Raw genomic sequence first — 25,321 nt, 5'->3', positions numbered from 1 at the left:
TATATGACTCAAATGTATAGCCAGGGTTGAGAACTACTGGATTACATGGTATCTAAGAACTGTTTCATCTCTGAAAATGATGTGAAGACAAAATTCAACCTTACTACCGGGATCTTTCCAGCTATCCTTTCTTTAATATCATCTCCAGAATATTCTTAGCTGATTTTAACTCCCCACTCTCATTCTGATATTTTAGGTCACAAAGTTATGACTTACTACCATAATGGTTTATGGTACTATAAGGGTATCCATAATCAATTTCTAAATGAATTCATCTTTTCAACTTTTCTGTTTCCTCCTCCATCTCATTCTTTCAACTTATTAAATGAAATGTTCCTATGAATTATTCATAAAAATCATTATAAATCCAGAAATGAAACTTACCCACCTGAAATAATCTAGATTTTTTTTTTTACTATCTTTTCTCTCAATTCAGGGCTTTGATAGCTCTTCTGGAATTAATATCCAGTAAAGAAAGTTATTTTCTAGCAGGTTCATATTTATCCTCCCCCTGTCTATATTTCTGGGCTTCTCTGGTGGCTTAGACAGTAAAGAGTCTGTCTGCAATGCAGAAGACCTGGGTTTGATCCCTGGGTTGTTGGGAAGGTCCCCTGGTGAAGGAAATGGCAACCCACTCCAGTATTCTTGCCTGGGGAATCCATGGACAGAGGAGCCTGGTGGGCTATAGCACAGGGGATCACAAAGAGTCAGACACGACTGAGCGACTTTCACTTTAACCCATATCTTTAACCCCACTGTCCTGCAGCTAACACACAGTGTGAATTTATTTAATTCTGAATAAAATACTTATCCTCAATTTTAATGTAGAACAACATCAGAAAGGTTTTAGTATAAAATAAGAATGCAAAAGATCACTTTAATTACTCGTTTAACTACAGACAGTCCCCAATTTAAAACAGTTCAACTTCGTGATATTTTGATTTTACGATGGCACAAAGTGATAAGCATTCAGCAGAAACTGTACTTCGAATCTGAATTTCGATCTTTTACTGGGCTAATGGTATGTGGTACAATACTCTCTCCTGATGCCTCAGCTCCCAGGCAGCCACAGGATCACAAGGTTAAACAACTGATCCACTTACAACCATTCTGTACTCATTCAATCATTTTGTTTTTCACTTTCAGTACAGTATTCAAAAAATTATATGAGATATTCAACATTTTATTGTGAAATAGACCTTGTGTTAGATGATGTGGTCAAAGTGGAGGCTGCTATAAGTGCTCTGAGCACAGTTAAGGTAGTCTGGGCTAAACTATGATGTTAGGTATATTAGATGCATTCTTGACTTAATGATAGTCTCAATCTACAATGGATTTATCTGGATATAATTCTACTGAAAATCAAGGAAGATCTGTAGTTCACCAGATTAGCAGTTATTCTCCATTCCCTGGGTGAAACACACTAGCACTGGTAGCAAACGCATGCCTCCCTCTAGTAGGCCTCAAACACTTCTGCTCCAGGTAATTGAATTGCTGCCTGTTAAGAATCAGTTGTACTTGTTCCCAAATTATACCCACTGTTATCATCTTTTTTTCTTGAAGTATAGTTGATTTGTGATATTAGTCTCAGGTGTGAAACTAGCAGTTTCACAGTGATTCGGTATTTTATAGATTTTACTCCATTTAAAGTTAGATAAAGAGGAGAGGTGGTAGTTAGTCTTGTCTTTGATGGATATCAATTGACAGAAGTGGAGGAAAGTAGAAAAGATATAAGGGGATATTCTAACCGAAGGGAAAAACATAGCAAAGTCCAAACCAGAGAAATGTTGTCTTTGAGGGACAGTGGATGGAAATGTTTGGCAAGAGGGGAAGTTTTCTTTAACCCAGAGGAACTCCTAGGGATTTTTCAAGTTACTTCGAGGGGTTTTCACTGGGTTGAGAACCACTGCTTCAGAGAAAAATAGTTGATTTATATTTTCTTTCTATGGCCAAGATGTGGAAAGTCATTAACTTTTCTGTTACTTGAAGATTTTCACATAGAAACTCTAAACCTCAAAGAGAGCAAATAGTCAATTTTTTAAATAATTATCTTTAACAGATACTACTTTTTGACCAGATGAACTTGTTATTTGCAGGGGAAATCTATATGATCCCAGTAGAGTAATCTTTTAGTCAAGAAACCAGTTTCCAAATTATCAGACATTTTCATGTTTTCCATGGGTATTTATCATAGAGTCTGAGAATTCAAGATTGTCAGGTCCCCAAATCTCATTTCCAGAGAGGGAAAAACCAAAGCCAAGCCCTCGTGAGCCTCCTGTTATCGATTTTATTGACTTTCAAACACTAGAAAATACAGTAACACAACTCTGCACTGCAGTCTAAGCATTTCAGGATATTGGTTTTTGTAAAATGGAATAAGATGCATTTTTCTAGGCTTGCCTTAAAATGAGAAAATTCTGCTACATCTTTTAAAAAATGAGCTCATGTTAGTCTATATGGGATCACTGCCTAGAAACCAAGTTCTAAAAGTGAAATCCTTAGACATGCACTTATATGAAATATAGCTATAGAAAAAGTGCAACCATTAAACTTATACAGATTACTTTTCCTACTATTTTTTCATAGGTAAATCTTTAAGCTATCATCTGTTGAGAAGGCTTCACTATTCTCAATGAACATGATAATATATATGAGGACTACAAAAAAATCTCCAGAATTTAATACAAAAAGGCATATTTAAAGTATATATTCAGTTTTCATTAATAGGAGATAAATTCAAAGAAACCATGTTGAAATGATAAAAAAACAATGGCAATCCAGGAATTGGCTATCACTATGTCTAATTCTACTTTTTTACTTTCCACACACTTCATGTTTGAGCTCACAAAACTACTGTAAGGGCTTATACTTAGGTTATATGATTATCTTCTTCAAATATCTGATTGCTAGTTTGGTTTTTTTTTAGATTTTTTTTGATGTGGAAAATTTTTGAAGTCTTTATTGAATTTGTCACAATATTGCTTCTCTGGTTTTTTGGCAGCAAGGTACATGGGATCTTAGCTCCCCCACCAGGGATTGAACCCTTCACTCCCTGCATTGGAAGGTGGAATCTTATCCAATGGACCATGAGGGAAGTCCCTCTAGTTGATATGTTACTCCTTATTTAACTTGATCTCTCTTTAGCTTTTGCCTTGGCGGAAGCACTTAGCTTCCATTATGTCATAGTCTCTTAGTTTTCATCCAACTCCTCTGTCAGCAATTTTTTAGTTTCCAGCACAGAGTCCTCTGCCTCAGCCTTCCTTTTAAATAAGACTGCTCCTCAAGGATCTCCTCAATGTTGTCACCTTCTATTTTTGCTCTACATGTTATACCTGGGAAATTCCAACCATGACTCTGCTTCAGTTATGTACCTGTTGGGGAGTCCCAAATCTGTAACTTTGGTTTATTTAGATCACTCTCCTGAGCTTAAGATCTGTAGACTCAGTGATCCACTGGACATCAACAGGTCCCAAAATAAAATCATTACTCTCTCAATTCCTGTCTCCTCCAACCCACTGCTCATGTATTACCTCTCTGAATGACAAGTACCAGTTAATTATTCAAAGCAGAAACCTAGGAAGGAACTTTTACTTCTCCCTCTTCTATGTTCCAAAACACCAAATGCATAATTAAGAATTTCTGGGCACTTCCCTAGAGGTCCAGTGATTAAGGATCTGCCAGGCAACGCAGGAGACTTGGGTTCAATCTCTGGCCAGGCAACTAAACCCGCCTGCCTCAACTACGGAACCAGGGCGCCACAACTAGAGAGAAGCCTAGTTGTGCACAACTAGTATAGAGCAACGAAGAGGCCATGTGCCACAACTAAGACCCGCCACAGCCATAAAAAAATATTTTTAAAGGAATTTAATTGCTACCTCTTATATACTGAGAACATCTTTCAAATCTTTCTATTTTTCTCCATTTTCACTGCCACTGTACAGCTCGTGGTCATCAACCTATTTCCTACAGTAGCTTCCTAACCAGTATCCTTACTGTTCTCTCCCACCATCAGGCCACACTGTACGTTAAAGCCACCGCGACGTTCCTCACTGCACTTCTGATCCTGTTTCTCTCCTGTTTACAGTCCTGTGCTTCTCCACCCAAATTCAGCTACCTTAGGATGGTAAAAGGCCTTTAAAAATTGGTCCCTCCTTGCTTCAGCCGGCTCATCGCTCACCATTCTTGCCTTCCTACAATCCTGCAGGTCTCTCTGAACAACATGCGGTGTCCTCTATCTGAACCTTTGCCCTCTTTTTCCTGTACTGCCCCTCCCCCTCCCCTCATCAATACAAACACCTAATTTAGCCAATTCGTACATAGTCCTTCAAGGTTCAATTGAGATGCCACTTGCTCTAGACCAGTGGTTCCCAAACCAGTAGCATTAACACCATCCCCAAACTTGTTAAAAATGCAAATTTTGGGGTCCCCTCCAGATCTACTATGTCAGAAACACTGGGGATTATGGCCCAGAAACCTGTATTTTTAACAAACCCTTTCAACCCTTTCAATAAATTCTGATGAAGGCTATAGTTTGAGAGCTGCTGCTCTAAATAATTTTTTCCCCAAAGGCTTAAGACTGGTGCGCCTGTCTTTCCAGTGGGCTGACTGCTCTAATCTATCAGATACAATTTTGAGTTTTCGTTACACTGACAACAAAATTTAAAACCTCTAGCATCAGAAAGTTTTCTGTTTTCAGAATATTTGTGTTTGTGATTCAACCACATCTTTCTTGTTTACCACCAGGAAATGAATATGGACATAATCAAGCCATACAGGCTTCTACTAATTTAATTGGAATAATACTGAAGTCTTGAAGTTCTCCATTAGATTTGAATTTCTATTAAGTTTACTGCTTTCTTAGAAACTCCAGAAAATAAATGCTTCTGCTGAAAGACAGGAGGTGATTATTTTCTTTTATAAATATAAAGCCACTCAATTCTTGGCAGAAGAGCCTTGATAGTAAACAACACAGAAAAGGCTGAAGTCACTATGCAGTTTGCTTTAAGTGGTCCTAAGTCCTCATGTTTCTCAAGCTTTTCATCAACTTCTCAAAGCTTCATTTTCAGAAGTAACATAACACTACTTTTTAATCACTGGATATATTTAAAAGGATCAGTATCATGTAGGCAAAAATAGATTTTAACATTTATGAGACATGAAGTTAAGTAAGACTGTGGTGACTATTTTAAGTTATTGCTGTTATAAGAAGGAAACCCATAACTCAGCTTCCCCAACATAGGTAATTTTATCAATTCCTATTATCTGCCTTAGCTCTCGTATCTCATAGTAACCTCCCTTTCTTCTGACCTGATTGTAAGTAGACAGGATAAAGGAGAATAATGAAAAAATAAAGGGAGAAGAAAGAGTTATATGACTGTTGCAAGTCAAATATTTGATAGAGCTAGAAGGAATCTGAAGATTATTTCTTCTGCTCTTAGGAAAAAGGCAAGAATGTCTGTTTTTACCACTTCTATTCATCATTGTACCAGAAGTTCTAGTATGAGTAATTTGTCAAGAAAAAAAGAAATAAAATGAATCCATATCGGAATGGGAGAAGTAAAGCTGTATCTATTAGTAGATGACACAATCTTATATATAGAAAACTCTAAAGAACACACATACACACAATCTGAGCTAAACACCAAATTCAGCAAAGTTGTAAGATGTAAGTTCAACATTTAAAAATCAGTTTTATTCTTATGTATTAGCAATGAGCAACTTGAAAATGAAATTGACTGAAGAGTTTTCATTTACTATAGCATCAAAAAACACTTAGGAATAAATTTAACCAAGAAGGTAAAAGATGTAATCTATACAACATCACTGAAAGAAATTTTAAAAGATCTAAAGAAACAGAAAGTGTGTTCATGGACTGGAAGATCTAATACTGCTAAAATGGCAATATTCCCTAAACTGATCTACAAGTTCAAGTCAATTTAACAAAACAGTGTGATACAAGCATAATGATAGACATATAGAATAACAGAATAAAACTGATCATCCAGAAATAAATCTCTACATCTCCAGTCAATTGGTTTTTTGACAACAGTGCCAATATCATTCAATAAGGAAAAAAATAATCTTTAAAAACAAAAATATAAAAAAGGGAGCTCCCTGGCTGTCCAGAGGTTAGGACTTGGTGCTTTTACTGCCATGATCCTGGGTTCAATCCCTGGATTGAGCTAGATCCCACAAGCTGCTCAGTGCCACCAAAAAAAAAAAAGAAATCTTTTTAACAAATGATCCTAAGGACAAGTACATATCCAAGTGCAAAAGAATGAATTTAGACCTCTATCTCGCATAATATACAAAAATTAATTCCAAGTGACTCAAAGACTCAAATGTAAGAACTAAAACTATAAAATGCTTAGAAGGAACCAGAGGTATAGAGCTTTCTGATCTGAGATTAGGCAATGGTTTCCTAAAATCATACCACGGCATATGTACAAAAGAAAAAATAGATAAACTGAGCTTCATAGAAATTAAAAAAAAAAAAACCCATGCACCAAAGCACACTATCAAAGCAAAAAAAGAAAATCCACAGATTTGGAGAAAATATTATCAAATAACTTATCTGATAAGGGCCTCAGATCTAGAATTTATAAAAACTCATACAACACCAAAACGCAAAAAACCCAATTAAAAAATGGACATATTTCTAAAGAGATAAATAAATGGCCAATAAACACCTAAAAATAAACTCAACATCATCAGTCACTGGGGAAATGTATAAAAAGATTTTCTTCCTTTTGCGCTTTAAAAAATTTAAAGTATCTTTTTATATTTTATGTTTCCTTGTAAGAATACCTAAAATAAATAAATATAAATATCTTCCAGCCACCTTTCAAAATTGACTAGGGGAAGAGACGGAGTGGGAGGTTGGGGTTTGCAGATATAAGCTATATATACGGAATGGATAAAACAACAAGGTCCTACTGTATAGAACAGAGAACTATAGTCAACATCCTGTGATAAACCATAATGGAAAAGAATATAAAAAATGCATAGATGTATAACTGAATCACTTTCCTGTACAGCAGAAATGAAAACAACACTCTAAATCAACTACACTTCAGTAAAAATGTTTAATAGGAAACAAAAGTAGCTATCTATCTATCTATCTATCCTTTCCCACAAAGTGTAAATATTTGGTGCTAATGAGCACAGTAGAGAAAACTGCTATGAATTGCACTGATCCAGAATGGGTAGTCCTGAATAAGGCATGAAATGAAAATCTCCATGTCAGAGCCAGAAGAAGGTCTTCTTGCAGCTTGCTTAAATGTTCGTTTTAAATATACTGCAAACAAAAAAAGTTTTGTTTTTTCTTGATTAGCCTTAGAAAAGGAAAAGGCAATTTGTTTTCAGAAACCATACTGTAGGGAATAGGAAAATGTTCTTCTGGCATTAAGTTTCTTAATCTCTCTCCATTCCCTTTCATTTAAAATAGTTCCTCATTTTTCCTCTTAAAAATATACTTGGCTTTCCTGAGCCTAGAGATACTGCCTTTCTAGGTTTCCTAAAACCAACCAACCAGCAAACCTAGCTTAGCAAGTATTCTGTGAGAGGTTCTTTTAGATCTGTTTTACATCATTAATGTACTAAGTCAAACAAATCTACGGTTACTGAAGGAAACTCCTTTTCATAAATGAACCTTCTCATTTTTGTCTACTTCAGTTCTGTGTTTCCTTATGATCCCTACTGAACCAGATAAAATCTGTCCCTTTCTCCTTTCTTTTTCTGAAGAGAAACAGTTTCAGGTTCAAATAAAGTGCACTGCATGAACAGCCTGCCAGTGAGGTGGGGTGGTGGGACTGTCTGTCCTGGGCACAGGTAACAATTTCTGTATAGACTTTTAGGCAATAATAATAAGTCAAAGCTGTTCCGCTTTTTATCACCACCTTGTGATTCTAAACAACGTCAGTGATAAAACAACTCCTCCCTGAAGGAGTGGACCACTTTCACCTCCCTCCTCTAACTTGTTCCACTTCTATACTGCACTGTTAAGAGATAAAAGACTTGTGACTTTCCTTTGCATTGGCATGGTAGTCTTTGTCTGTATGACTCTCAAATGTGGGGAGAGACCCCTAAAGCAAAAGGTGGGAAATGTAATAAAAGTGATGAGACCCTTAAGTTCCAGGATAATGTATCATTTCTAGTGACAGATGAGATTCTATTCCTTTTTCATATTTTCTTCAAGTTTTCGGAGCTACTGGAATTCTGTAAACACTACAACTGATCAGTGAGAGATCAGGATACAGAAAAAGAAATGTTCAACAATTTTACTAAGCCCTGAGGGAAATGGCTGAAATAAAACAAGAACTCGGGTCTTTTCTGTTTATCCTATTCTCAAGGGACTAGAATAATCATTTTATTTATCAGTACTGATAATTGCCTTGGAATTTTCAGCCTTAGAGAGGTGAGATTTACTTTTCAAAAATTTGAAATAAAAAATGAAGTTCTTATGAAAATGAGAATATGGCGTTCAAGGGATGTTATCCCTTAGCTCAGGCTACCTTGATCCCTCAAGCCACCTTGGGTTGGGTCTGCCCAAACCTGGATCCTCAGCTTTCTCTTCAGTCTGTGGCCCTCCCCATATCATTCCAATGAATTCCCTTTTTGCTTAATTTAGCTATAGTCAGTGTCTGTAGTTTTTAACCCAAACACCCTACATGACATATTTACATATATCTATCATGTTTAAGATGTACAACAACTCTACAGGTGGGGTGAGAAGTGATTCTCAGATGTTAAAGTCATTTATTCTTGGCTGTATAAATAATTAATGGCAGAACTGAAATTCAAATTTGGATTTGTAAAGATTTATGTCTTTGCTCTCGATCATGTTACTATTAATTTAAAATCTTTGAAGCCCTTTCTTGAGGACCATGTGTTGCTTGCCTGTAAGAGACATCCCTGTAGCTCCATTCATTATAACCCATCCGCCCATTCATTCACTTAACAAGTGTGTGACTACACATAACATGGGCAAGATGCAGCACTAAGGATGGGGGACAGAAAGCTGGCTCAGTAGTCACTTCCCTCGGGTTGCTCTCATTCCTCTGGGATGCTGATTCTTCAGTTTACAGCCTTAAACAATATTGGAATCAGTTCCATTTAAACAATATGGAAAAAACAATATAATATAAACCCATATGGTTCAGACAGGATAAGACTAATTCAGCTCATTAAATTAGAAATAGTTTCCACTTGACTTAAGCCTTCAGTAGGTAATCCTTCACTGCAATGCCTTCTAGAGACACACAGATAGAAAACAGTTTGAATTATAGTCTTTAAAATAAACAAAAGAAGGATGAAGTGATCTAGTTTACCAAATACCAGTCATTTGCATACCACTCTCAAGATTCCTGCCTGTATCTGTGTACCAGCTAACATTTTCTTTAAATTTCTTCATTTAAAATATTTTAAAGAAAATTTTACATTGCCACTCTGAAGGAAGAACTGATAAATAATCCACACATAGAATGTAATGATGAAAATGAATACAGTGAAATAAAGGGAACAGATTTCATCTAGATCGTATTGCAATGGGAGGCTCCAAGCCTGAAGTTTGACCTGCTCTTTGTTGTAAAGGAAAATTAGCAACTGCGGGGCAGGTGTTAAAGACCTATTATTTCCAAACTAATTTTACTCCTGGAAATAATCAGAAGGATAGAAAGAGAACCTGAATGGAAGGAATTTTCTTGCTTTATGATTCCGTTATTTATTGGATTGGCAAAAAGTTTCGTAATATCTTATGGAAAAACTAGAATGAACTTTTTGGCCAACCCAATAATGCTGTGTTTTTGTCCCACAATCAGCCTTTTGCAGACCATGGTGTCACATGTTTCAGACACTTGAGGACATGGAACAAGTCAGGGGAATAGGAATGTGTTAGGTGTGGAGGGAACTGTGGGCAGCTGCTTCCAATTCTGCAGCTGACGTTTTCATTCATTCATTTATCAACTACTAAACAGTAAGCACCCGCCATGTGTCTGTCACTATGCTAAGAGCTGGGGATTCATGTAAGACCCTCACTTCAAGGAGAAGTTAGTTAGTTAAAAATCAAAAGAATAATTACATAAGCAACTGTGGCATATAACAGAGGACCCCTAAGACTCATAGGGAGAGAGGTCATTGTCAAGTCTCAAGAGGCCATCTATTCTGTGAATTCCAGAAGTCTTAATGTCCATGACAGGCTGTCAATGTCAACAGGCTGTCAATTTCCTTTAGTGAGCACCGGTTGAAAAACAGTTATCATATAAGGAACAGAGATTGAAACGGACATGAGAGCAAAGTGTGCTGTGATGTGGAAATAATAAAGTCAGCATCAGGAAGAACATTAGAGACTCATCTGGTGGTGGTTTAGATGCTAAGTCTTGTCCGACTCTTGCGCCCCTGGGGACTATAGCCTGCCAGGCTCCTCAGTCCATGGGATTCTCCAGGTGAGAATACTGGAGTGGGTTGCCATTTCCTCCTCCAAGAGACTCATCTAATCCTTTCTTTTTGTAGGAAATACAGGACTATAATTTCCTACATGCTAAACTGAGATTTAAACTGGACCTCCTGAAGTTACTATACGACATACATAAGAAAGGAATCTTGAGAGTTAAGGATATTTACATTTGTTCCAAAAAGATAATCTGGAGTATTCCTAGTTGTCAAAGTAAGTACAAAAAATAATAAGAGAAATGGAGTGGGATGAATCAGGAGAGTAGCACCGACATGAATCCACTACTAGTGAGAAGCTACAGGATAGCACCGGGAGCTCAGCTCGGGGCTCTGTGATGATCTTAGAGGGGAGGGGAGGTGGGAGCGGGGCTCAAGAGTGAGGGGAGGACACATGTATACCTACAGCTGATTCACGCTGATGTACAGTAGAAACTAACTCAACTTGTTAGCAATTATACTCCAATTTTAAGTGGGATTCTTGCATAATAGGGCTTCCTAGTGGCTCAGACGGTCAAGTGTCTGTCTGCAATGCTGAAGACCCAGGTTCGATCCCTGGGTCAGGAAGATTCCCTGGAGGAGGAAATGGCAACCCACTTCAGTACTCTTGCCTGGAAAATCCCATGGACAGAGGAGCCTGGTAGGCTACAGTCTATGGGTTCGCAACTTTACCTTACCTTGCATAATAGAGAGTATGCAATGACCACATTTTAATAAATGTTGAATGGGTGGCATTTGAAGACAAATATTTAAAGACATATTTATGTCATCTAAGATAAACTGTCACTAGGGCAATATCAATATACATTTGTTGAAAAATACTTATGATCAAACTAGCATGAACATATGAATGGCCTACTGTGATATTTAAAGCAACTTTAAACCTGATCAGCGTAAAGGGTTTCTTCTACTGAACTACAGTGTTATCCTGCAGCAGAAATTTCTATTTTACCTCCTATGTTCTTTGGCACCACTAACAATTGGAAAGTGGAGGCAAGGGAAAGCCCTGGAATCATTTCCAGCTATCCCTACTCTTTGTGGACTGGTAATTTATTTTATTGCTTCTTTCTTCCTAATATTTATCATATTCACTGAAAAGATTTTTTTAAAGATTTTTTTGATATGGACCATTCTTAACATCTTTATTGAATTTGTTACAATATTGCTTCTGTTTTATGTCTTGGTTTTTTGGCCATAAAGCACTTGGGATCTTAGCTCCTCAACCAGGGATCAAACCTGTATCCCCTCTGCATTGGAAGGCAAAGTCTGGACTGCCAGGGAAGTCCCTACATTTTTAAAAGTAGGTGATTTTGAAACTAAATTATAAGGGAATTCACTGCTGACAATCATTGGAGAATATTGGATAAGGAAGGAAACCAAGAACACTATTTTTTGGAAATTCACCCAAGGAATATCAGCAGGATTGCCCTGGGGCTTGGAACTTGGGAATGGAGGACAGCACCTTTTTGTCGGGTGAGCATATTGCTGAATTCTACCATATAGGATTCTTTGGCAGCTCTGGGCTTGATTATTTCAGCTGCATTGTCTTTCTTCTTGTTCTTAATTAGTAAATACTATTTCACATTCATTCTAAACTTATTTTTTATTCAGAATTAACCTTTCCATAACCAATGGCACGTTCTACTAAAGCATGTTGCTCAAATCCAATTGTATTAAAGGTTTTCCTAGAGAATCCTAAAGATATTGCCTTGAAAATGAAAAACATATATCATTTTACTACCTAAATTCCTGAAATTTAACCATTTAAGTGGCTGACTGAGCTTGCAATTATATGTTAAGCCAAACACTTTGATCCTCCCATGAGAATGAAAACTAATAAAATATACCTGTGAAGCTTGAGAGTGACAGTTCCATAAACAGTAGCAAAACCAAGAAGGCGGACCCATCTTAGAAGAATACAGCGAAATGTGCTTGGCTCAAAGTACAAAATAACAACCTGTGGGATAAGAAGAGAGAGAAAGAGACCTTCAGGATCAGCTGATGACCCACAGACTAAAATCAGTATTTCATAATCTGAAGTTTAATACATGTGTATTTTGACATGAGCACATATTCATGTGAGTAAAACACTAAAATATGATTTTGATCATTCATTGTCCAAATCAAAAAGTCTCCTTATGGCTTTCAAATCAGATTTAAAGTATTTAATTCTAACTTTGAGACGTTTCTAGCAATTGTCTCTGAATTTCTGTTATGTCCAAGCTTAACTGTCTTTAATTCCCCAGATGGGACAGCCAGTTGCGCTTTCACTGCCTGCCTTTCTCACCTGCAGCCTTGCCTTTTCCTGTATCCACACTTTTCGTAATATCTTCCTCCCCCATGTGAAATATCCCTGAGAAGATTATCTGTACTGCACCCCATCCCCCCATCAATCTACCAAAAATAGGAAACCCATAAAAAATCTCGCTCCTGGAAGAACTACCTAAGGCACATTTTCAAGAACTTTTCCCATTTTTCTTTCCAATACTAGCAGCTACCGCTAGATATAAAGATATTTCATTTGAAGTGTGTGAAGCAGGATAGAAGCGAGCCGCTTTTGTCTAAGGACCAAAGAACACATACAACTGTTGGGTGAATCAGCACAGGATATAAACTGTTGGCAGAGGTGGAGGAGGGCGGGGTGAGAGAAAAAGAGACACATTTAGGGCCAGCAAGAGAGAAAGTGTGTCACCCCCGAACCACCAATTACCTTTTACCTTTAATATTGCCTCTCGGGAACTCACGACGCTTTGCCTAGAGGTTTGTTTCCCCCAGTTCTGTTGAGAGGAGGCCTTCTGTGTTAAGGTCTAAGCGGGGTGTACCCCTATGGGCATTTTAAGGAACTGGTTCTTCAATACTGCAAGTTTCTTCCTTTTTAAAAAAAATCTATTTGTTTATTTGGCTGCACTGGGTCTTAGTTGTGGCATGTGGGATCTAGTTCCCTGGCCAAGGATCAAACGTGGACCCCCTGCACTGGGAGTGCGGACTGTAAGCCACCAGACCACCAGTGAAGCCCCCAAAGTTTCTTCAGAGGCTTACAGAAGTCAATCAGCTGATTCAAGTGGTGGGATGCGCTAGGCATTGTGATAAACTTCGGAGCAGTCCCCCCGCTTCAAACAAATCTGCACAGATTATCCACTCATTTGATCAAACATGATTTTTTTTTTTTTAGCTAGTTTTAAAGTCAACTTGATTGCTTATATTTTTTGGATACTGAACACAACAAATTTAGGAAGAAAAGAGAGGCACAGAGAAAAGAATATACATTTTAAAAATATGTACAAAATAGAAGAATCCTTTAAAATTATTTTCTTTTGCAAATATAGATACAACACCAGAGATAGAAAATTGATCTCTGCTGTGTTTGTTCAGTGGGTACAAGGCTGGGTGCTTCTCTGCAAGAGTAATGCTTAAAAGAGAGACCCACTCAGTGGCCAGTACAGTCCAGTGCTCTGTCCAAAGCTCTGACGCTGAAAGGTGTGCCGCTCCTGTTTCACACCTGATATTTTAAGGATCTGAGCAAGTTTCCTAGTAGTGTCAGACACAGCAATTCTACTTCCCAAATTGACTTGTCAAGTGTTACTTGCTCCAGGTCAGTGAAACTGGCTGTGAATTAAACCACTTTTATAGGTGAAGAAGGTGTTACATTGGGATTTCTGTTAGTAGATGTGTGTAAACAGTTTCATTTACTAAAAAAGAAAAAAGAATGACAGATGCTGGTGGTGAGACCTGTATTGATGAAGCTGCCATTTAATAAGGATTTGAAGGACTTCTGAGGCTTTAAGGACTTTCTCTAAACATCTATTGTGGTGTGCCTGTGTGCTCAGTCCTGTCCGACTCTTTGTGACCCCGTGGACTGTAGCCTGCCAGGCTCCGTCTCTGGGATTTCCCAGGCAAGAACATTGGAGTGAGTTGCCATTTTCTTCTCCAGAGAATATTCCCAACCCAGGGGCTGAACCCGAATCTCTTGTGTCTCCTGCACTGGCAGGCAGATTCTTCACCCCTGTGCCATCTGTTTAGCCAAAAAGTTCATTTGGGTTTTCCATAACATTTTAGGAAAAACCTGAAGAAACTTTTTGGCCAACTCCATACAATTTCCTTCAGCTTCATACAAGGGAAAGTCTTGCTAGTCAAATATTTTTCCAGGCCCACTCATCCCTCTCAAGTTTACTGTGCTCCCAACAATCATTATTGAACAAGCAAAAAATGACACCTATCTTATCCTGATGAAGACCAGTCCACAAAAGTCACACTTGGAAATATCTAGTGCTAAAACCTAGTACTTAATCTATCCAGGTTTGCTGTATCTTGAACTTGAAGGCTGGAAATGTATCATTTAAGCATGCCTGTATATATTAAAACCCTTTTATGCATGATTTGCTTTAAAAATAAGTAGATTCAAAGTCGTTGAATGTGTTGTAAATTATCTTTTCTATATTTGGCAAGACATATGGTTCCATACACAGGAAATATTTAGGGTGAAGATGCATGTTCTGTAAATATTTAATTATCTAAAGTTGGATTCAAACTACAAAAAATAAAAAATACTTAATATAATCACTACAAACATGAAAGGGATCTATGGTTGTGATTATGTCTTTATATAACCATGGTCTAAAACTTATCACTCTGCACTTGGCTCCTACTATTCCAAAACAACAAAAAAGGGATAACAGACTAAAAATATAAAATACATAACTTAAAAATTTTATAATATACACAAGTAACACTTGGGGGCTATTATAAGAGTAGATGAGATATGCCACAGCCCCTCTAAAATTTCCAATGTAATACTCCCAAAGAAGTAACAAGAAATGAAAGAGTGACAGCTCTAAAAACTAAAGACAAAGATGACAAGATTCCACAATCTGCTATGATTCTACTCACTAGAACTAACAAGCATCTTTTAAATAAAATACCACTTGCATCATTCTCTAAACCACAGTAAGATCTGAAGACCCAAAGATAACAGAGAAAGATTTTCATTCACACTCTTTGTCAAGGTCTAACACTGAGACCCATAGGCTTCTACTAAACAAAACAAACAAATTTTAAAAAATTTTGGTCATGCCCTAACTGTGCAGGAACTCTCTCTACATCAGTCAGTCCTGGAGCCTTCCAGTCCATCACCACCCCTCGACCATCAGCTCCTCTCATCTCCATCCATTCACAGGTTAGACCTCCCAGGATGCAACATTCAGAAAAGTGATGCTTAGCTCCCCAGGAAAAGCGTGGCAAGGTAGACAGAAGAGCACAGAGAGGATGTGCCTAGAAAGCACAACGGAGCCTCCCTACTGTGTCTTCCCAACATGCCACAAGAAAAGGCACTTTGCAGAAATATCCCATCTTAACAAATGTAATAAAAACAAATGACTATTTTTGTTTTAAACTTTTTACCCTCAGTTTAACAGAAACATCTACTTCAGCTTTATTGCCTACGCCAAAGCCTTTGACTGTGTGGATCACAACAAACCGGAAAATTCTTCAAGAGAAGGGAATACCAGACCACTTTACCTGCCTCCTGAGAAATCTGTATGCAGGTTAAGAAGCAACAGTCAGAACTGGACATCGAACAACAGACTGGTTCTAAATCGGGAAAGGAAGACATCAAGGGTGCGTATTGTCACTCTGCTTATTTATCTTATATGCAGAGTACATCATGTGAAGTGCCAGGCTGGATGAAGAATAAGCTGGAATCAAGATTGCTGGGAGAAGCATCAATAACCTCAGATATGCAGATGATACCACCCTTATGGCAGAAAGTGAAGAAGAACTAAAAAGCCTCTTGATGAAAGTTAGAGAGGAGAGTTAAAAAGTTGGCTTAAAGCTCAACATTCAGAAAACTAAGATCATGGCATCTGGTCCCATCACTTCATGGCAAATAGATGGGGAAACAGTGTCCAACTTTATTTTTTTGGGCTCCAAAATCACTGCAGATGGTGACTGCAGCCATGAAATTAAAAGACGCTTGCTCCTTGGAAGAAAGGTTATGACCAACCTAGACAACATATTAAAAAGCAGAGACATTACTTTGCCAACATACATCTGTCTAGTCAAGGCTATGGTTTTTCCAGTAATCATGGATGGATGGGAGAGTCGGACTATAAAGAAAGCTGGGTGCCAAAGAATTGATGCTTTTGAACTGTGGTGTGGGGAAGACTCTTGAGAGTCCCTTGGACTGGAAGGAGAACCAACCCAATCCATCCTAAAGGAAATCAGTCTTAAATATTCATTGGAAGGACTGATTTGAAGCTGAAGGACTGATGTTGAAGCCAGTACTTTGGCCACCTGATGCGAAGAACTGACTCATTTGAAAAGACCCTGATGCTGGGAAAGATTGAAGGCAGGAGGAGAAGGGGACGACAGAGGATGAGATGGTTGGATGGCATCACCAACTCAATGGACATGAGTTTGAGTAAACTCCAGGAGTTGGTGATGGACAGGGAGGCCTGGTGTGCTGCAGTCTGTGGGGTTGTAAAGAGTAGGGACTGAACTGAACTGAACCTCCCTAAGTGGCAGTCTGGGCTCAACCACTAATTGGACATTTGACTTGGGACATATGACACAGAACTTAAGGACACAAATTCCTTAAGTTCTGTCGACGTGTTTCCTCAGAAGCTTAATGAAAATAATGAAAGTTCCTATACTATTAATAGAAGCACTGAATAAACCACAGATAAATGAAGAATTATCAGTTTTATCATTATCCTTCTAGGGAGGGTGAGGAAAGTTTCTAAGACCTAATTAAAAAGAATTCTACTTTTAGAAAAATGTTCCACATATACATGCATACAAAATAAGCAAAGATGTATGTCCAGGAATATTCACTAAAGCATCCTGTGTGATAGAAAAACAATGAAAACACTCTCCCATCCAGAGGGGATGCCTTAAACCTATAATTCATGTTATAGCCATACAAAAGGCAAAACCATGAACTTCAGAATAATAAATGGATCTGACTCTGTTGCTGCAGAAACATCTTTAAGAGAAACTGTAAATGAAAAGAAAGTTGCATAAGAGTATCAAGATATGATTCTGTTTGTATATATGTAAAAAAGGAATGTCTGGCTGCTCACTCAATGGACGATTAAGACTATTTATCTCTGGGGTGGATGGCTTGGGGATTGAGGGGGTGGGGAAGAAGAGAAGGGTTTTTACTTTTTAACTTATATCTTTTGGTACTAGTTGGCTTTTTTATAATGAGAATGTATTACTTTGTAATAAACAAATAAAAAAATTTATATAATAGTTATAAATGCCTGACTCTTAATGCGGTCTGGAGGATTGTTTCTTTTTCTAACATTTTTTTGGGAAGTGGACCATTTTTAAAGTCTTTATTCTATTTTATTACAGAATTGCTTCTGTTGTTTATGTTCTGTTTTTGCCTGAGGGGCATGTGGGTTTTTAATTCCCTGACCAGGGACCAAACCCCCACTCCTTGCTTTGGAATGCAAAGTCTTAATCACTGGATCACCAGAGAAGTTCCTGGAGAGTTGTTTCTAAGTACTAGGGATCCAAGAGTGAAATGGAAAAGGTACCGCATGTGATATCTATGAACTGACATAATATGGAGGCAGCAAGATACAGAAAAATGACCTCAGAGAAATTGGAGGATTTTAAGAACCCCGGACCTCAGTAAAGAAACAAAAGGTGCAACAGAACTCACGGAGAGTAGAAGTATAGCATTTTGAGAAGAAAGGATAAAAAATGATTAAGATTCACAATATCTAATAAGATGATTAAAAGCAAAAGCATTTTTTTTTTTTACTGCCCAGAAGAGAATACACAAGATGCTTGTTCACCGAGCCATTTCCTGGTCTCAGGCGGCCCCTGGCCCTTGGCCATCTGTTTACCTGAGCTTTGTGGGTCATCCTTTCCCCCTGAGACTCTTGCATCCACCATTCACTCAGAAAAACCATCTCTCTATTCAGAGTCTGAAGACTCTTCCCAATTTGTTGAAGAAAGTGTGCAGAACACAGAAAACAACAGGCTCTATAAACCACGCTAAAAGTCTAGGAAAGTAATGATTCAAGCTACAGCCACAGTCATTCCTCCCTCCATGGGGAAGGAGGCAGGGCCAGGACCCACCCTCAACGCCCTGAGCAGAAAGAAGCCTGGATTTCTTGAGAAGCCGAGGAATACAGGGAAAGACTTCTGTATTTGGAGACATCAGGGACTTCTCTGCCACTTACTAACTGCATGACCTTGAGTAGCTCATTCTGACTATCTCCTCCCTCATCTGGGAAGCTGAGTTAATAACCTCTCCCCTCCCTGCCCCCCAGGATGGGGAAAAAAATGTATGTGAAAGCACTGATCAACTAGAGTGGTGTAATTATTTCTCCTACACTTATTCCTTCAGGACTGATGCAAAACCCTTTTTTCTCTTACTTAAAATAAGCATTAGGTGATTCTACCTGGTCTTTATAAATGCTCTCTTGATGGCAAATTAACATAAACATCAAATTGCCGTGATGAGGGAACTGTTCTGGCAGCCTGGTTCAGTCTGAGTCATTCACTGCTTCACTCCTTCGGGAGAGGACACATTCTTATTACTCAGTTCCAAATAAAGGGCTGAAAATAAAGATCTAAGTTTAACTGTGGGTTACCATAAAAGCGCTTCAAGAATGTGTCAGTAAGCATTAATAAGTGGATTTCTCAATATATTTTTCATCCTCCTCCTATTCACTTTCCTGTTCTGTAGTGCTCTGCTTAACATGTAATCACTGCTGATAATAAAAATCAATCTCTACACGGAACTGTTACTGTCTATTGCATACTCAATTATCTAGTTCCTTGAATGGAGATACTCAGAAGGTTCAGTGACTTGTCCAAGATGATGTAGTTGAAACACATTGAAGGTAGAATTATTCTAAATTGTCAACATTTTCATGTTTCTTTTTAATGAAAAGCTGTTTGGTATCCAAAGGTCGCATTTTCCTATTGGTAAAAATCAAGTTATTAATTGCTCTCCAACAGAAGTAGTTAGAAGTCAATGTTCAGATAATTATTTTTCCATATGTAGACAGGAGTCTTCTCCTTTTGAAATTCTTGCAATTTCCTGCTCCCCTCCACCCTCATCTCTACAAGAATTGAACTTGAAAATCTTTCCCATGCACAGAACCTTCTTTTGTCATGTCTTGCTATTCCATATAGTCTGCACATGCACACACTCTAACTTCACAATATCTTGGCCTCCTCTACTCCTCTGCCTTTCTCAGGTGAGGGGAAATCTACATGGCCCACGAGGAAGGTGGGTATCACCTGGAAAAGCTCTCTTGGACCATATACCACAGGCTCAAGGCCATGGGAATAAAGCCATTTTGAGGAATACTACTTGCTTGCTACCTTAAGGACATCTTTATCTTGGTGAACATAAGTTATATGGTGTATTTTGCCACAGGTTTTCCAGCCAAAATACAAATTTGATAAAATCTTACCCTTGCCTAGAAACCACTCTTGGCTTCCTGTTTTACATTTAAGTAAAGTTTACATTGCTCAAAATGGTTTACAAAGCCCCTTCTTCTGTGTTCCCATCATTCTTTATTGCTTCTCTCTTGCAATACCATCTCTGTGCTCAGAGTCTTTTTTCCTTTATTAAGGAACATATTACATGGCATTGCAATACCATTTGTACACTAGATCTCTGCTCCACTGGACAGTATGTTCAATTTATGCCAATGGAATGAATGAATGGAAGTGGTTTTCATCTAGAAATCATCAGCTCCAAGTTCAGAAGGTTTAACAAACTAAATGCACTAAGATAAATTGAGAAGCATGATAACATGTCCAAGTCACAGAGAAAGGAGGAGCTCTTGGAATAACCTTTGGTAAGAGTCAGGGAATAAGATTCCCTGCCACTATATTCTCATAAGGCAAGTACAACTAAGAAGTGTCATAAATAGTTCAATTTATTCTTTAAACGTCTGGCTGCACCAAGTGGCATGTGGGATCTTAGTTCCCTGACCAGGAATCAAACCTGTGCCCCCTGCAGTGGAAGTGTAGAGTCCTAACCACTGGACTGTCAGAAGTCACAATAGTTCAATTTTAAAGGCACTTAATAAAAAGGTAATTTTAAAATATTTTTCTTCCTGGTTGTCACAGTGCCTATTAGAATCATCCTTTAAAAATTCTTAATGAAATTCATCTGAAAGGATTACAGTGATGACAACTAACTGAAAGCACTTAGGACAGAATAAGTTCTAGAAAGCAGAGGTATAGGATAAGGAAGTTTTGATGGGCAGTAGACCCCAGTTCGATTCCTGGGTTGGGAAGATCCGCTGGAGAAGGGATAGGCTACCCACTCCAGTATTCTTGGGCTTCCCTTGTGGCTCAGCTGATAAAGAATCTGCCTGCAATGTGGGAGACCTGGGTTCGATTCCAGGGTTGGGAAGATCTTCTGGAGAAAGGAAGGGCTACCCACTCCAGTATTCTGGCCTGCAGAATCCCATGGACTATATAATCCATGAGGTCACAAAGAGTTGGACATGACTGAGCAACTTTCACTTTCAGAAGGAAAGAGGGCTTCCTTGGTGGCTCAGTGTTAGGGAATCCACCTGCCAATGCAGGAGACATGGGTTTTATCCCTGGGTTGGGAAGATTCCCTGGAGAAGGAAATGGCAACCCACTCTAGTATTCTTGCCCGGGGAAATACCATGAACAGAGGAAGCCTGGTGGGCTACAGTCCATAGAGTTGAAAAAGAGTTGGACATGACTAAGCGACTAAACAGCAACAAGAAGAAGGAAGAGAAGAGTTATATATATTTTGAATTGGAGTATAATTGCTTTACAGTGTTTTATTAGTTTCTGCTGTACAACAGTGTGAATCAGCTACAGGGATACATATATCCCCTCCCTCTTGAGCCTCTCCCCTCACCCCCATCCCATCCCTCTAGGTCATCACAGAGCAACAAGCTGAGGTCCCTGAGCTTTATACAGCAGCTTCCCTCTAGCTACTGACTTGATGCATGGTAGGGTATACATGTCAATGCTACTCTCTCAATTCATCCCACCCTCTCCTTCCCTCACTGTGTCCACAAGTCCACTCTACTCCTGCCCTGCAAATAGGTTCATCCATACCATTTTTCTGAAGAATGTTTTAACAGTGGCTCTTCATTGGTGCAGTCACCAGGCCAACTGATAAGATTCCTATATTCCCTTTAACCCCATCTCAACCTTCACAACACAGCTATTGAGGTGTTAATGTGTTTCATGACAATTTCTTGGCATCATCTTGTGTTAGTAAACTTTCTTTATACTTTTCCTTTATTCTTTTCCTTTCTACTACTGTGAGCTAGTATAATAACATATTATAAGTGAGGGCAATGCTTGAGTAGCCATGTCAACCTCCTCCAGTGCAGCCAGCCACGCTTCCCTCCCTGAAACCCAAGGCTTCTCAAAGATGCCCTTTGATGAGCAAAACTTTTTAGCTCTAATGAATTCCAAAGTATCCACTTTTTCTCTCATTATCAGTGATTTGTATGGCTTTTCCTGGTCCTTCTCCCCATTGTCCCTGACATATTTATCCAGTTGTTTTGGCACCATTTGTTGAAAAGATTTAACTTTCCATGTTGAATTACCTTGACGCCTTTGTAAAAAAAATCAATTGACCTTCTGTGAGTGGATCTATCTCTGGCTACTTCATTTTGTCTGACTGATCTATTTACCTGTCCTTAGTCCAATTACCACTGTATTGTGTCACTACAGAGCCTTACAGTAACTCTTGAAATCTGACAGTATAACCCCTCCAGCTTTGCTCTTCCTACATATTGGTTTGGTTAGTCTAGATCCTTTGCTTATCTATATAAAATTTAGAATCAACTTGCTAATTTCAACAAGAAAAGCCTGTTGGAGTTTTGTTTATAATTGCAATGTTTCTACAGACCACATAGAAGAAAGTCAACACTATTTAATTCCTGAACATTATATGTTCCTCCATTTATTAGGTTTTCTTTATTTTTACTAATATTATGTAGCTTTTCAGTGTAGATATCTTGCATCTTTCTAGATGGTTAGTGCTTTAAATGCTACAGTAACTATAATTAAAATTTTTTCATTTTTTAAGTTGTTTCCTACTATCTATAAGAAAATTGATTTTTGCATGTTGACTTTGTATCCTACAACTTTGTCAAATTCACTTATTCATTATAGTTTTGTACATTTCTTCAGATTGTCTATTGTAAATAAGTATGTTGTTGATGAATTAACACATATTGCTGCTTCTTTTTTCCTTTTCAGTTTGTACCCTTTTCTTTTCACTATCTTGCCTCACTACAACTAGCCAGGACTTGCAGTATGAGGTTGAATGGTATTAGCTTGAACAAATATCTATGTGCTGTTCCTGATCTTAAGAAAAAGCATGTATTTCACTATTAAGTATGGTTTTAGACAGATGCACTTTATCATACTGAGAAAGGGCTCTTCTATTTTTCTTCTGAGACTTTTTATTATTATACATAAGTATTGAATTTTGTCAGATTTTTTTCTACATAATTTGGGAAGATATATCAATTTTCTCCTTTATCCTATTAGTGTGGTGAATTATAGTATTTGATATTTTTAAAACATATTAACCCAACCTTGAATTTTTGAGATAAATATCAGTTGGCCACAAAGAATTATCACTTTTAGCTATCTGATTTGTTAATATTTTGTTAGGGAATTTTTGGATATACATTCATGAAAGTTGTTTTTATACATACTTATAATATCCTAGTCAGGTTTTGGTATCCAAGTATTCCCTCTTCTTTTATTATCTTGGGAAATGTTCCCTCTTCTTTTATTATCTGAAACAGTTTCTCCATGGGAGAAAATGCCACTGTGCGGAAGCCAGCATTTCCTCTGGGTTAGCCTCTTGCTAACACTACTGCAGTTAAGTGACTAAAGGCTTGATTGTTACTTTCATTTTTGGTTTCTTACCTTAATCAGTTATTCTGACACCTGGTAGCTCAGCTCTCTCCAGCTCAGCTCAGCTCTTGACAGCATTCTTTAATACAATTTTATCTTTTAATCTTGTGAATAGTTTTTAAAAATACAGAAATTGACAATAATAAAATACTTTGGCATTTGCACACCACACAAATTAGTAATAACCATGTATAGTTTTGCTACTAATTGCCTTGGGACTTTAAATAACTTGACTTTACCCATATCAAGTGGAAGCTTCTTAATTCCACTCCACAGTCCCACTGTCTCCTACCTTCTCCAGAGGCAAGCACTAAAGTGAATTTGATGTATATCCACCCAGGACATGTTTTTCTACTTTTGTTCCATTTATGTACATCCATCAATAATATATAACTTTATTTTGTGAGTTTTCAAATTTGTATATAAGTGGTAAATTGTGTATTAGCCTTTTGAAATTTATAGGTCTTTGTATGAATTAAACTGATTTGACTTCCATCAAGACAAAGCTAAAGCCAGATCTCTTTTCTAATCGCTCATTTCCCTCCAACTCCCACATCTCATTAATAAAGCCACGGAGAATTAGATGAGAGTTGGCCTTATCTTCATAGGGTTTCAGAAATAAGGAGGTTGTACCTCTGTTGGGACATCTCTCTTTATGAAAAAGTAAGCATATAACTTCCTTGAAAACAGAACCCTGCTAGGTTTTCAGAGCTTCTCTGGTAGCTCAGACAGTAAAGAATCTGCCTGCAGTGCAGGAGACATGGGTTTGAGCCCTGTGTCAGGAAGATCCTCTGGAGAAGGAAACGGCAACCACTCCAGTATTCTTTCCCCTGAAGAATCCCCATGGACGGAGAAGCCTGGTGGGCTACAGTCCATGGGGTCACAAAGAGTTGGACACGACTGAATGACTTTCACTTTCACTTAAAAGCAGGGTATCTGTTACATGTCAGAGCCATGCCAAGCTCTGGCCTCCCAGTTGGGGAGTAACAATATTAACAGAATCTAGTTGAAAATGCTCACTTGAGTGTTTTTCGGACATATCCCTAAAGCTGACGATGAATTACAGGAGTGAGAAGGGTTTCTGAGATCACTTGGCTGCCTTACCTTATGAAACTGTCTTAAAGTATGAAACTCTTAAGTATCTGAAATAAGGCTCTGATCAGAGCCCTATACACTCATAGTTTTGTACATTTTGTACATTGGCTGGGGCCTTACAGATATTGCTGAATTGCATTTTAGCTGTCATGCTCTTAGCCTTAATTGATGACTGTTTCAGAAATACCTCTAAGAAATTCATTATTGCCTTTGTCAGTGGAATATAAAAGAACAATAGAGATCTTCATGAGAATCTTTGGGACTCACTATATGATCTGTTTGCTTTCTTATCTCAGAGAAACTCCTAATTGTATAACTGTGTTTCCCACTTTGTGTTAGCTGTTAGCAAGTTCCAAGTCAAATTTTTGATCCATTTCTAGTCAATTCATGAAACTACAAAACCATATGGGATATATCTACAGAACTAATGAGTTACCCTTTTTTTTCAACCAAATTTTCTTTTCCTCTTGATTCCTATAATAAATTGCTATGTTTTAATTTCTGAACAATTTTCACTATTTTGTTATTCTGTAAATATCTCTATAAATCTTTTGTTATTTTAAAATTTTATTTATTAATTTTTGGCTGTGATGGGTCTTTGTTGCTGCGTGCAGGTTTTTCTCTGGTTGTGGCGAGCAGGGGTTTCTCTCTAGTTGTGGTGCACAGGCTTCTCGTTGCTGTGGCTTCTCTTGTTGCAGGGCACGTGCTCTAGGGCCTGCAGGCTTCAGTAGTTGCTCTGTGGCATGTGACATCTTCCCAGACCAGGGATTGAACCCATGTCCGCTGCACTGGCAGGTGAGTTCTTAACCCTGGACCATCAGGGAAGTCCTGCATGTTGTACTAAATTTTGCAGGTTAGTCTTCCAACACTGGAAGTC

General features: G+C 38.1%; 1 protein-coding gene across 1 annotated transcript in view; it reads right to left on the bottom strand.

Annotated features, from left to right (window-relative positions):
• Positions 1-25,321, bottom strand: part of GPR158 (G protein-coupled receptor 158) — a 287,610-nt gene that overhangs the window by 23,836 nt on the left and 238,453 nt on the right. Inside the window, exon 6 of the mRNA XM_061126225.1 lies at positions 12,294-12,403. Within this exon, the coding sequence (XP_060982208.1) occupies positions 12,294-12,403 (110 nt within the window). The remainder of the gene's footprint in view (positions 1-12,293; positions 12,404-25,321) is intronic.

The sequence above is a fragment of the Dama dama genome, chromosome 23 (assembly GCF_033118175.1).
Source record: "Dama dama isolate Ldn47 chromosome 23, ASM3311817v1, whole genome shotgun sequence".
NCBI classification, from domain to species: domain Eukaryota; kingdom Metazoa; phylum Chordata; class Mammalia; order Artiodactyla; family Cervidae; genus Dama; species Dama dama.
The sequence above is the reverse complement of the archived record's forward strand: the minus strand, read 5'-3'. Positions and strand labels throughout refer to the sequence as shown.